The 14,355-nt window shown below is 45.1% G+C and overlaps 1 protein-coding gene across 1 annotated transcript in view; it reads right to left on the reverse strand.

Moving 5' to 3' along the window:
* STAB1 (stabilin 1) overlaps nucleotides 1-14,355 on the reverse strand; it is a 1,160,316-nt gene that overhangs the window by 822,921 nt on the left and 323,040 nt on the right. Inside the window, exon 14 of the mRNA XM_069643183.1 lies at nucleotides 5,897-5,959. Within this exon, the coding sequence (XP_069499284.1) occupies nucleotides 5,897-5,959 (63 nt within the window). The remainder of the gene's footprint in view (nucleotides 1-5,896; nucleotides 5,960-14,355) is intronic.

Below are 14,355 nucleotides of genomic sequence, written 5' to 3' on the forward strand. Positions count from 1 at the left end.
TACCTTGGGGAGGACTCCAACAAATTGTAAACGGGAAGCCGCAAGATGGTGCCCACACTACACATCCAAATTGTTGCAGGCTGGCATCTATGTGTTGGGTGTAGGTGTTGGTCCTTTGTTCTGAGATTATTAACAGGAGGGACATCCCTAATGATGGCAGGAATATGGGCTAAGTAGGATTGAAACGTAAGGAGGGCGTACTGCCATCCACATTTTGGTGTTTACACTATTTATGCAAACATATTAACTTTTTTCATGTTTCACTTGACAGAGATATCTTACAGCATTTTTTGTTTTGTTGTTACCACTGTTTTTGTCTTTTTTTGGGACTTTTTGGATTCATTAATCATATTTCAACAATTATCAAAAAAGGACAGACAGTACCATGATAATAGTGTTCAGCAAAGACCATCAATGACAAATGGCTGTATATGTATCGATTTCACATATTCAGGTGTCAGGATTGTGTAACATACATTAAATACAAAATAAACAATCAAAGCAATCAGAGCTTCTGGAAAAGACAGGGCGCTGTTAGTACAGAAGAGTACAGGAGAGTTCTGAGTGTCACGCTCCCGTGGAACGTGCTAGATGTCATACTCCTTTCTGAGGACCTATCTGAGGTCTGGTATGCCAGGCAGAAGGGTGACCCAGTAGTAGCTTTGTTCTGAGAGGCAGAAAGCTCTCTGAAAGCCTGGCTCACTCCCCCAGTACAGGTCATAACAGTATGAGGTCAGTCAGTCTAGTGAAGAGACACTCTAGCCCTTCAAATGCACTCAAATCCAGTATTTTGTATCCGGTTCACTCTTCCTTTCACTTTTTTCTTTTCTTCATATTTTCCCTGCTCCCTCTCTCTCTTTTCTCCCGTTAATGACAGGCCCGTTGTTAGCATCCTGGCGTCCTTAGCGGGTACCACGAGTGGACCTCGTAATGGTGCAGTAGGGGGTTAACGGCACCGGCAGCTCTGCCGGCGCCATTAACCCCCTACCTCGTAATGAGGTCTGAAAGTCTTCCTCTACCTCCCAAAACATAAACACATGAACAAAGATGTCCTTTTTCCACCCCACTCTCTTAATGGGGTCTGAAGGAGGCGGGGGTGGTGAGGGATGGAGGGAACTCACAGCAGCAAGTGCAGCTAGCAGGCCAAGGCTACCTAATAACCAATGAATAGCCCACAGGTGGGGTCACTTGAACAGAAAAACTAAATTGTATTAGAAGGGACCTTGTTTGTCTGCACTTATGTATAAAAGATCCACTCCACGGAGGAGTGGAAATAGAGTAAAAGAAAGGCGGCGTTGCCTTTACTCTTCACGCTTCCCATCTGCTTTAGAGAAAGAGTATGTGTAAGTGTAATGCTGCCTGCCCATGGCTCTCTGCAGGCAGCATTACAAGGGGTTCCTACGCAATCCGCCTGCATTTACTATGCTGGCAGAACACCATTGAGATTTTCAAGGTGGAGGGGCAATGCACCACACAAACGTGTATGCTGTTCCGTGCCCCCACTCTGCCTTCATATAGAATGACAATACTCTGGATTGTAAAAGTGAAGCATGAATTTATGACCTGGGTGTTTATAAAATGATCGCCAAAGTCTTTAGTATCATGCAATGTTGAATGTATTGCCTTCTGCTAAGGGTGCAGAAGTCCTAGCTTCTTAAAATGTGATGCAGGTAATCCATCTCAGAAAGGGTGTTCAGCTAGGGTGACTGCAGACAGAGGGTGCATTTAACTGCTGCACCTCTGATACACAAACATAATAATTGTGGGCCTATGTGTCTAGTGGCAGGGTAATCTCTACGTATAAGCCATACCTGGGGTTTGAAAGGTGGCTAATAGTGCATTCAAGACTTTATTCATCAAAGTTGTAAGCAAAACAATTACAAATCAAGAGAACCAGAAAACACAAAGAAAAAAAGTGTCATATTGGAGTACAGTAAAATCGAGCAAATAGCCAAACACACAGAGAGGGAGGTCATATCAGGCAGAACTCAATACAGATAAAACATCCATTTCAAAGCTGTGAAAATGTTTGTAGCATTTGAGGCCAAATATACAAGATAGGTTTCAGTAAAATGTGTGTAAGGGAAGCCAAATGGAGACATAGTTGGGCAGGTGGCCCTGAGCAATGGCACAGACTTTTTCCACTGAGGCTATCTCCCAAATCTTTCTCCACCAAACATTAACCAGTGGGCCCTCTGCCAGCTTCCAACTCCTAAACAGAGTGCAACAGCTGGGTGATCAATGTGGCTTTGTTACCCCTCAGCGGGTAGATGAATTCTACTGGTGCCAACAAAACCACTAAGGGGTCCAAATAACAAGGAATACGTAATGCACCTAATCAAACTTTCTTCTAAAATCGGCGAACTCAGCCACATTCCACCAAAGATGGCGGAAATCCCCAAGATTCCCACACATTCTCCAACAATACGGAGAAATGGAACTATTCATTTTATGAAGACGGGTCGGGTACAAGTGCCATTGGTACAATACCTTGTAGGCATTGTCCTAATTAATAATGCTACGCGAATCGATGGTGGCCCTCACACAGATTTTACCCCAGGTGTTCTCTGGGCTACAGCCTCCCAAGTCTCTCTCCCATTGCAACATATACGAAAACTCGACAGCGGAGTCGGATCTGTCCAGGAGTTTATACAACCTAGAAATCCTATGCTTAGGTGAGTCTTCCTTCCCGGAAAGCTCCAAAGCAGTGAGGGGGCGTGTTCCGGCTGCGCCAATCCCTGGATTAGATATCCAATGGCAGAGCTGTATGTACCTGAAACGTTCAGACTCTGGGACATCAAAAGCCTCCTTACATACATCAAAGGTGAGGGGGTCACCTCAGCAACGCAACTGACTCATATGTAGAAGGTCACAATTCTACCATTCCCGGAAGTCCATCTCTTTCAATCCAGGTAAACAGTCTGGATTGCAGAAAACAGGGGAGAGGGGGTCCACGCCCCTGAGAACCTACCACAATCTAATGGCTCTCTCCCAGTAAGCCAGCAAGACCTTGTGAAAGAAAGACGATCCCCTCTAGCACCCCTGTGTACACTCCCAAGATAGGGCAAAGCCGACAAGGGCAACTGAGTGACTGATTTTTCAACTTCCTCCCATAGAGTCTTACCAGCGCCAGTGTCCCAAAACATCAAGTGTGCGATATTAGCTGCAAGATCGGGAGACCCAAGCCCCCACAATGCTTGTTAGCGTGTGAGGCTTGCTTAGCAGCCATACTGCCGGCCCAGATACACTCCATTATACTCCTGATGTAAGGACTGAACGTAGGAACATGGAACCTGTACTGGGAGAGCAAGGACGTGATGCCAAAGCTTAGGGAGAATGTTAATTTTCACTGCAACAATGCGGTCAAGCCAGGAAAAGTCCCGTCCCAGCCAACTCATGAGGTCCGAGCTAAGGGAATTAAAAAGAGGTGGAAAGTTGGCCCGGTATAGGTCATCATGGTGTGGTGTCAACTTGATTCCCAGATAATCCAGAGAGCTATCGTTTCAATGAAAAGGGAACAGATTCCGAGACGTTCAGTCCCACTGATTTCATCATTATTAATATGGTAGCCCGAAATCTGTTCGAACAGGGTAAGTGTCACTATAAGAGGCGGGAGTGACGAGAGACCGAGCCATAGTAAGTAAGACATAGAGAGACCACTTGTGTTCAGTCCCATCTATAGAGATACCAACAATATTCGGATTGGACCGAACATGGCACGACAGGGGCTCCATGATTGAGGCAAATTTCATAGGAGATAGAAGGCTGCTCTGGTGCGTGCCCCTAGTGATCGGTATAGGTCGTGAATAGTTACTATTCAGACAAATCCTAGTCTTCAAGGAATTATAGCAGTTCATGAGCAGCCCTATAAGATTAGAGCCAAACCCCCAGTCCACCCTTTCAAGCACCATATCGGTGTCAAGCGCCTACAAGGACATCAGGGTTACCTTCAATACATTGATATTGTCATGCGTGATACGGCCGACTATTAACCCTGTCTGGTCTGGGTGGATCAAAGAGGGGAGTGCTTCCCTCAAACTAGAGGCCAGGATTTTGGATTAAATCTTCGCATCAGTATTGAGAAGGGAGATCGATGGTAGGAGCTGCACTAAGTGGCATCCTTCCCAGGTTTCAGAATGAGTGTCAGCAGAGATTCCTCCATGGAGCCAGAATCAAGGTAAGAATTAAAGAGGGCCATTAAGGGGCCCTGGAGACGTTATAAAGTTTTATAAAAAGCCAGCATAAAATCACCCTGACCTGGAACCCTTTGGTTAAGAAAGGAGGCGATCGTGCAGTTCGTCTTACTCTCTGTAGTCAGCCATGCAAACTGGTACCGAGATTGCTGAGAGAGCCGAGGAAGCACAGGCAGATCAAGATAGGAGTCGTGCTCATCGGATTCAGGCCTCTCGGCAGACAACAGATCATCATAGAAGTCCAGAAATACCTCAAGGTTCAAGGCATCAGTGAACCGAAGAACACCATCTCTGTTTCTGATGCCACTGACAAAATTACGAGTTTTTATTTTCCTGAGCTTATAGGTAAGCAAAAAACTCCCTGAAATAGAAGAGTGAAGCAGGTGAGAGAAAGAAGAACACACACAAAAAGATGTGTCTGTCTTCTAATAAGCACTAAGGACTAATAATGAAAGACAAAGGAATAGGATAAAGTGTAAACACAAGAGGCCCAACGACAGAGCCTTGGGGAACACCCAACTATAGGGGGAAGTAGAAGAGTGAACGCTTGCTCAAGACACAGAATAAGAGTTATCCTACAGATAGGATGAGCACCATGAAAGAACGGTGCCAGCGATTGAGAGAAGAGAAGAACAACAAATATCATTGTCCACCATGCCATAGAGTGCAGAAACGTCCGATAGAACAAGAAGTGAGGACAACTCAGAGAAATTAAGGAAGTTGGCGACAACAAATGAGCAGTTTCAGTCGGGTGGGAAGGGGAAAGCTGCATTGAAGAAGAGGGAGAGGAAATTTAGAGTGACGATAGGAGAAATATTAAGGCGCCCTTAGTGATGGTTCCACTGGGGTCTATTTTTAATGTTCTGCTTCTTTTGGCAACACCTCAGTGTAAGTTATGCCTGCCATTTGCTGATGCAAGTGCCATCCAAGGGCGTCCTTAGTGATAGCACCTCCAGGGGTATGTCATATTTATTGCCTATAGTGGAATGTTATGCACATTTTGGGGCCATCTGTAATTTACTGCCCCTAGTGGCATGTTAGTACAACCTTTGTGAAAGCTCCACCAAGGGTCATATGTAATTTACTGACACTAGTGGCATGTTAGGCCAGGCTTTGGGGTAGGCACATTAAGGGGCTATCTGTCATAGACTGCCACTCATGGCATGTTAGTGCAGCCTTTGGGAAAGCTCCGCCAGGGGTCATCTGTCATTTACTGCCACTAGTGGCATGTTAGTTTAGTCTTTGGGAAAGCTCTGCTAGGGGTCATCTGTCTTTTACTGCCACTAGTGGCATGTTAGTTCAGTCTTTGGGAAAGCTCCTCCATGGATCATATGTCATTTACTGCCACTAATGGCATGTTAGTGCAGCCTTTGCCAAGGCACCTCCAGGGGCTGCCTTTTTTTAACTGTCTTTGTGGCATCTTAGGGAAGCCTTTTGGGATGGCGCCTCCAGGGGATGACTGTCATTTACTGCTCCTAAGGGAAGGCCTTTGCGATGGCACTTTCAGGGGTCCGTTGTCATCTACAACACTTGCCGACATATGAAGGCACTGCCAGGTCATCTGGTATCTTCAACTCTTAGAAGTTTCTAAATATATAAGGCCAGCACTACCACTCTGTGGTGACAGGGAAGTACAGCAGAATATGTATTTTATTTACAGCAACATAAACGCAGTGAAGCCATTCAATACAACGTGTACTCACCTCCAACATGGTTTGAAATCTGTTAAACGTGTCTGACTTCTGAAGAATATCTCCAATTCGTAGCTGCATAATGTGGAAGAAAAACACATGTCATAAATGTGAAGTAAGGGCAGCAAGTTTCTTCTGCACTGCTCTGTAAAATGTGCATGCATCATCGGCCATGTCCTTGGTGTGTTCTGTTGATGTGCACCGGCCTACAGTACAAGCTGTAATCCACCATTGCATCCTACTTAAGTGCAACCTAAGAGGGTTCCCCTGCATTATGTGTATAGATGCTCCCTGTGAAAGTGCATGGTCATCATACTGATAAACACAGTATGAGATATAGGAGGGCATCACAGTGACATGTACATCCTGGAAGACTATGCATGCATACCATTCATTAATTCAGACTTGGAAGATACCAGTGCGACTGGAGACCAAGCTCGGGAGACTAGAACAAGAAAGAATTATTACTTTAGAGGAATAAATAGGCTACCACCAATTGGACCCATGAAAAAACTAAATAAGAAACTTAGACTGCGTAAGGACTCTGGATTGCATGCCATCAACGTGTCGTAGATTAGCACACATTACAGGGAACTATGCTGCTGACTGTGCCTTTCTCCTGGGAGAAAAGGGCTTGTGGAGGGTCTTGAGGCCTTCTGAGAACTTTATGGGATGGTTATAGCAGTATCTGAGACTGGGCTCGTATGGGAGTTTATCTGCATAATCTATCCTTTGTATAGCCTTTTTCGAGTTGGGCTGCTGTTACCATGTCTGCTTTTAAAGGGCAGTAAAAGGAAAGGTGGGAAATGGGGGTGCACTGACCTGTATTGTCTCCTATCGGTTTTATGGCCTCAAGGAGAGTCATTCGTATGTCTTCAAAGGTTTGAATTTAGAAAAGGAATAAATCTATCCTGCACATTAATCTAAAAATTCAAAGAATTTCAGGTGCAAATGGGCTAGTGTCACAAGGCCACTTGGGACAAACAAGAACATCAGAAAAACGAAACCATTTTATGCACTCCTAAGGGGACAGCTGTCCCAATAACAATTACGTATTCTTACCTATGTAGTTCTCTCAGAATAATGAGGACAATCGTTCGATAACACTTTCAGCAGTATTAGAATACTTGGTGATCTGCCACCAACTCGTTGCTTGGAGAAGCGACTGACCCTGAGGGAGTTGGAGGCGGATGAGCGAAGAGCTCGAGAAGGAATATGTTTAGGAAGAGCGAGTTGAAGGTATTGCGGCCCCAGACCTCAGAAGGCCTTGTGTACAATGCAGAGGGTTTTGAATTTAATCCTCGCAGCCACTGGGAACCAGTGCAGAGATTTCAGTCCTCGAGAGATACAGTCCATGGGCTTGAGGCCAAGGACAAGTCTCGCAGTCCTGTTCTGGATAAGTTGCAGAGGGCGGAGAGTAGAGGCAGGCAGATTTAGATCGAGGCTGTTGCAATAGTCCAGCTTAGAGAGGACCAAAGCTCTGGAGACAGTGAGATTCTGGGGGAAGGAGAGGAAAGGAAGAATACCTCTGAGGAGGTGTAGCTGGTAGTGTGACTTCTTAGAGACGTCAGAGGTGTGAGGAGAGAAGGAGAGTGTGGAGTCGAAGATGCAAGGTTTTTAGCCTTGCAGGTGGGAGTAGGAAGAGGGCCAAGAGAGGCCGGCCAGAGAGCTGCAGGGCTGTAGTCCGTTTACCAGATTTTGGGCCTCATTACGAGGTTGCCGCCAACCTCGTGACACTGATTCCGCCGCCTGATATCCCGGTGCCACTGGGATATCACAAGTGGCAGCGGAACGGTAAATGCCCATTCCCTGAAGCACCGGCACCGTTGCTAACGGGCCGGTGCCTCAGTGAGAGAACGGGGCGGTGCTTCAGTGAGAGACATGCCGGTAGGGGCCTGATTTCCCAGCAGATCAGGCCTGCCAGGGGATCCATGCCTCTACCGGCATTGCGTAGTATGGCGGTCTGGAAAGGGTGCCGGTACGTTGTTACCGGCACCCTGGTTCACGGACCGCCGTACCTGGAATGAGGCCCTTTGTTTACATGTCTAAGTTGGGCATTAAAGACGCACTTTCAAAAACTTTTATGGCGGGCGCTACCTGACAATTTACGGCTGCTTCAAGGCGCTAGGGTATTATCCAGGCTACAAGGACAGCTCAAGCTGGAAAATCATAAGACCTACATGCATTTCTGGCAGATTAACCACAGGCTTTTAGCCCTTCCTAAATAGTGACATGACATTGCAAATACGAAATAAACGTGACATAATATGGCATGACATAACTCAATCTATCATAATGTTCTCGTCTAACATAGCATTTTAGTTAATTCAAGCAAACCCTTTGCGCATAACATTATTTCAAGAGGGTTTCAGAGGCAGCTATGGTGAGCGTGCAGACTTGTGTATTTGGAGGAGGAATAAAGCAGACATAGGTTTTGTGCTAAATGGAGTTAATGGGCCGGAACTCCTTTATTTGAGCTATACCCCTTATGTAAACAAATGTTTTACAGGTTATGGTGAGTACTTAGGCCATTCAGTAATCATGCTTGTGACATTGTTCAACAACCCCCAATAGGCCTGATAAACCCCCTACAAATAGGACCTCTGATGTGTATGTATAGGACTGTAACTCCGGCATGTGTAGAAGGGACTGGTCTCTTATTCATTGTTTTCTTTTTCTTTTTGTGGGTCTAGTTTTCACACTTGACAACTAGACAACCGGACAACTTCAAATTTATACAGGTAAATAGAAAAGGAAATAAAGAAGGAGGATTTGCAGTAGCCTACAAAGAACACCTAAAAATAAATACAACAGAACCGCTGAACATCCAGAACTGCGAATCCTTCGTCCTTCACCTGACATCGGACCCCCAAACAAACCTCATATTCATTCTCCTCTAAGCAGCTTCAGACAATGAGTCTGTGACAGATGCTGAAACGAGCGACACACTCGGCAGGACACACTCTTGATGCAATCTTTGCTAACAAAAAACTGATCTCAACGGCACCACCAAATACAAATAACAAATACTATGGAGCACCACCTCATTTTACTGTTCGTGATCCAACTACCATCAAAACCAGCCCATAAAGTATCCCCCGATCTGGAAAAGAAATTCGAAGACTGGCAAAAACAGCAACCTCGAAGAACAACTAGAATCCTCAAAACCATTGATCGCAACCTTGGAAGCAATTGACCTAGACGAAAAAGCAAAACTAATCCAGAAATGGATCGCTAAAACAATCGACAGCATGGCCCCAGAAAAAACCCTTACGCCATCACGAAAGAAAGCCTTAGGGAGATGATTTGCACCCCATTAAAACATTCAACCGGAAAAGAATGGAGGAAAAACTACGACCAAGCCAAAAGAATATTTTATCAACAACAAATCTGAGGATACAAAAAGGAAATCCTTAAAGTGAAAAAAGAAATACAATGACGACCGGATCACAAAAGCCACCAACACTCACAAAGAACTATTCCACATCCTAAAAGAAATAAGAAAACAACCTGGATGCAATAACACACAGGTACCGTCACATAAACTGTGCGATGATCTTGCAGATCACTTTAAGAATAATATCAACAACATACACCGGATCATACAAAGCAGACCAATAAACCATACCATGCATTCGCCCATACTTATCATAGAACCACAGAACATGATGAACAGTTTAGCACAAATGTCAAGAGATAAACTCCTGAAACTGGTTGAAAAAAGCAACAAGTCAGACTCCCAAATAGCCCCTGCCCACCAGACATCTATAAATAAATCCTCACACAGGGTACACTGTTGGAATGTTACCTAAACCTCTTCAACCTATCACTCTCAACTGGGAAAGTACCGCAGGTATTCAAATCTGCCTACATCAAACCACTGCTCAAGGGCACAGTGGGCGATGTGCAAGACCTCTCAAACCACAGATCGATCTCTAACATTCCCTATCAAGCAAAACTACTAGAAATCTATGTCTACGAACAAACAGTGGAATATGTAGAAAACAACCATATGCTGGACCAGGCACAAGTTGGCTTCAGACCCATGAGAAGGATGGAGACATCACTTCTCTCTATATGTAAAGACCTAAAAACCAACGCAGACTCCAACACGAACTCGGCACTGATACTACTCAACCTCTCTGCAGCATTTGACATAGTCGACCATAAAATCCTCATAAAGAGATTAGAAGAAATAGGGATCACTGACATGGTGCTGCTCTGGATTAAAACCTTTTTGTCTGAAAGAACAGAAACAATATGTATCAAACCATTCTAATCCGCACTGCAGGACACCACCTGTGGTGTACCACAAGGATCCTCATTATCCCTGTTTCTCTTCGACATCTACATGGAACCACTAATCAGCCTCATCAAAAGACATGAATTCACCTGCTACAACTACGCAGACGATACCCAAATCATCTACAAACTCGGCTATGAACAAGAGGAGAACACAGCGCTAATAGACTGTCTCAAAGAACTCTACCAATGGATGAACATTAACAACCTCAAAATCAACCAGGACAAAACGGAAGTCATGATTACATCCAACAACCAAGGATGCAACCAGTACATCCCAGGGACCATAGAACTGGGCACAACACCCACACCATCCACAATTGTCAAAAACCTTGGAATCCCAATGGACAACGAGCTAACTTTAGATCCGCAAGTAAACGCAATAATTAAGAAATGCTTCTTCGATTTGCATACGATCAAAAAGATTCTACCATTCCTCTCCTTCACACACACAACACAGGCCATCATCTCCCTCATCAGGTCCAGGATAGACTACACCAACAGCCTATATTCCTATACCTCGGAATGCCGGAGGTTCTACTGAAAAAAACTGAAACGTATACAGAACGCAGCGCCAACACTTCTCCTCAAACTCTCACAAAGGGACCACATCACTCCAGCACTAAACATGCTACATTGGCTGCCAGTCAAAAAATGAATCACATTTAAAACAATGCGCATATAACGCGCAGAGCAATCCACGACCAACGAGCAGAATTCCTACTAAAGAAAATCTCCATTTACCAGGTGACCAGAACACTCAGATCACATCTGCCTAGAACCTAAACCGTACACAAGAAAGAAACTTGGTGCATCAGCATTCTCCTGCGTAGCAGTAAAACTTTGGAACTCCCTCCCCTAACAAATATGAATGATCACGTAAAATTCAGAAAACATCTCAAAACCTGGCTCTTCAACTTTGAACGGGAGGAAAATGAATGAACAACATCGTCTCACCATGAAATTAACACACGGAGGAGAAAGAATGGAGACTACGCCGAACAGGAACAAAGTCCAGGGAAGACGAGAGAAGTCCGAGTGAGTAGGAGACCTACGGATACCCTTCCCCATTGAGGGTCAAATGGGAAAGAAGGGACAGAGAGATGGGTCTGACTTAATTGCCTGGATTAAAAAGGGGAGAGAGAGGGGTGCCCAGCTCTACACTGATGCACCATAGTACACGGGGAACACATCCAAATCTCGAGAAACCCATGCGTTAACTGGAGGGAAAGATACAACCCTTTGAGAACCCACTATTCGGCACACATCATAGGAGGAGGAAGTGTATGGCACCACAGGGGGAAGTATGCATGCAACAGTCAATCAAAACGGACTGTGTAGTATAAGGCACCGCTGCTAACCATCCCTACTAATAAAAAAACTCTGCATAAATCTCTCAAACTCCTGACTAAACACAACCATACCTCTATGGCACAATAAACCTCACATACTTCACTACACCACAACAACAAAACAAACCACACATAGCCTGGCACAATAGCCCATGATGGCTACCAATCGAAAAGCACTCCTATGTTCCTCAGCAAATGGTGTCAACTGAACTGAAGCTGCCAACAGCACACCACAGCTCTCTTTCTCCTTTTTCTGCTGAGTCCTACTAACTTACGCCTCCACCCACCCTCTTGCTTTACAGAGCCGCCAGAGCTCCTAGTAACCACGCAAGTGGCGACAGTACCCGGTATAAGAACCTTTAACATTACACAACATATTGCATATTTCAAGGGGGTGGAATCACACACACACACACACACACACACACACACACACACACCAGATAGGAACAGCCAGCAAGGTAAGTAGAAAACGGAAAGTAAAATGTGTACACCATCTCTCTCCTCACATTTGATTATGCTAAACCTGCACCATATCTGCTGCCCCAGCCCTACAGGTAACTTGGCTATCTTTATTTGGGGCCCGTATTTCCCACTACACACTGACAGCGCTCCCAGGCCCTTCAGCCTGCTCTACCTCCTTCCGCCAACTGCCCGACAAGCCCTAGGGGTGGAGAGGACTCACCAACAGAGGCCGTATCCACCGATTGCTGCTGCAAGGAGACCACCAGGATGCACCTCAGGGCTTCTGCAGCCCCCCAGCCCTCCAGGAAACTTGTCCCTCTTTGTTTGGAGCTTCAAATCCCCCTAACGTGCTCAAAGCATTCCTAGGCCCCTGAGACTGCTCCACCTCCCCCTGCCCACCGTCCACTACACACCCTCAATGAGCCGTATTGGTGGTCCAGGCCACGAGACCCGGAACACCTTATCTGAAGCCTTCTCCTAGGGCAGCCTTGTCCAGGCAGCCGGCGAAGCGCTTAGGCTAAGGGCACCTTCTGAGGCACCTTCCACACCTATTTTCCCTAGATGACTGAGCCACTGCCAAGCCTTGTACCGTGAATGCTGCGACAATCAGGTAGGGGACGACGTTTTTGTATTTTAGTAGTGTTGTAGGGTTGCATTTTGAATCTCGCTGTTGTTATGAGCTACTACTCTGCATCTTTTTCCATATGGATAGTGAGTCTATGATTTGTATAGTGCTCCATCTCAATAGAACATAGCTGTGCCCCCCGCCCCCCAGGCCACAGCCTCCCACCCGCAAACATCTGCAACAAATAACTTCTGTACTTCATATCGCACATCACCTCTGCCATTAGCATGCAACTGAGTCCCATGAAAGAAATGTGGTCCAACTGGTCACATAATCCGTCTCCTTGTCTGGCCTACTCTTCTGACAGCCCATCACAGCACCCATCCACTAACCAGATCTCCATGGGTCGCTAGCAGAGACTTAGCCGCCCCTCCCTATGTTTGTTTTGGCTTCAATGCACACACACATTCTAAAAATCCTCCTCTCAATATACATACCTCGGACTTCGGTCCTCCAAGGGTGTTCACCCCACAGAGCTCTGAGGCCATGCCAGTCGCATTAGGCGCTACACAAATGCCACATAACAAAACATGCCACGATGCCTCCTGCTTGAGCCAGCAGAGAGAATTCCAGCTGTCCCTGCCGCACTTATGAAACCATGAAAAGCCTTTCCAATTCCTGGCTTGCAGAGTAGTTTTCTGTGACACATTGCAGCCGGTAATTAACACGGAACAGCTTATGGTTGAATGTTTCATTTAAGCTCTGCTGGAGTTTAGCAAGAATCTGTACATTATTACTTATTTTAAAGCTCAAAATGAAAGTTATTTTCAATACATTTTATGAAACAGCTTGAACTATTTTTCTGCTACAAAATAAGAGCTGCATGTTTGCTCTTTTAAATCCAAACAAATTCTATATTAATTCTATGAATCAGCAAAAGGGTGATCCGTCCCATTGTATTTAGCAAGAGATGAAGGTATTAAAGGGAATGACAGTGTGAGGAAATGTATTATAAGGAATACAATACCCCCTACCATACATTAAAAGGATATTGGAAGTCATGTGACTTGCAATAATATTATAATGTATGGTAGGGGGTACATTATCCCATATATAAGGAAATCAATATTTTATAATGCATATGTTTATTATTTATTTGGAAGAATGTGCTCTGAACAGAAACACATACAAAAGTGGGTAACCTTGCTTTGGAATGAATTATAATTGTTTTTTTATTTATTTTTTAGATTTGTAAAGCGCACTAACAGTCCAGGGGCATCGAGGCGCTGTTGCAAGAAAGGGTCTTAGTTACAAGGACAAATGCTTTGCTCAGGGTTACAGAGAGCGTAAAGCCTCACAGAGTGAGGCGAATATAGTACATAGGTGGGAGTGCGTTACATAACACTCTTAATGCTGAAGCGGTTTCTAAGCGCAGACACAGGGTTCGAACCTGTGTTTCTCTGCATTGTCTTGCTTCCAAGACAAGTGTGTTGCCACTGAGCTATCCTACCTGTAAATGATGAATGATGGACCAGTAGCAGAGAGTGGTGGGCTAGGAAATGTACCAGGCACAATGCAGACATTAGTGGATACAAATGGGGAAATGTATATGTAGGGGCTGAAAGAACAGGTATGAGAAGTGGAGAGGAAGGTTACGGGGGCATTCATCTGGAGAGCAAGGGTGCATTTTCAAGGAGCAGGAGGTGCCTTTTAAGTGCTGATTTAAATGTCAGGATGTTGGTGGTGTTTTTGATATTGGAGGTAGGATGTTCCAGTACTGAGGACTA

The sequence above is a fragment of the Ambystoma mexicanum genome, chromosome 2p (genome assembly GCF_040938575.1).
Source record: "Ambystoma mexicanum isolate Mex_15411 chromosome 2p, UKY_AmexF1_1, whole genome shotgun sequence".
NCBI lineage: Eukaryota > Metazoa > Chordata > Amphibia > Caudata > Ambystomatidae > Ambystoma > Ambystoma mexicanum.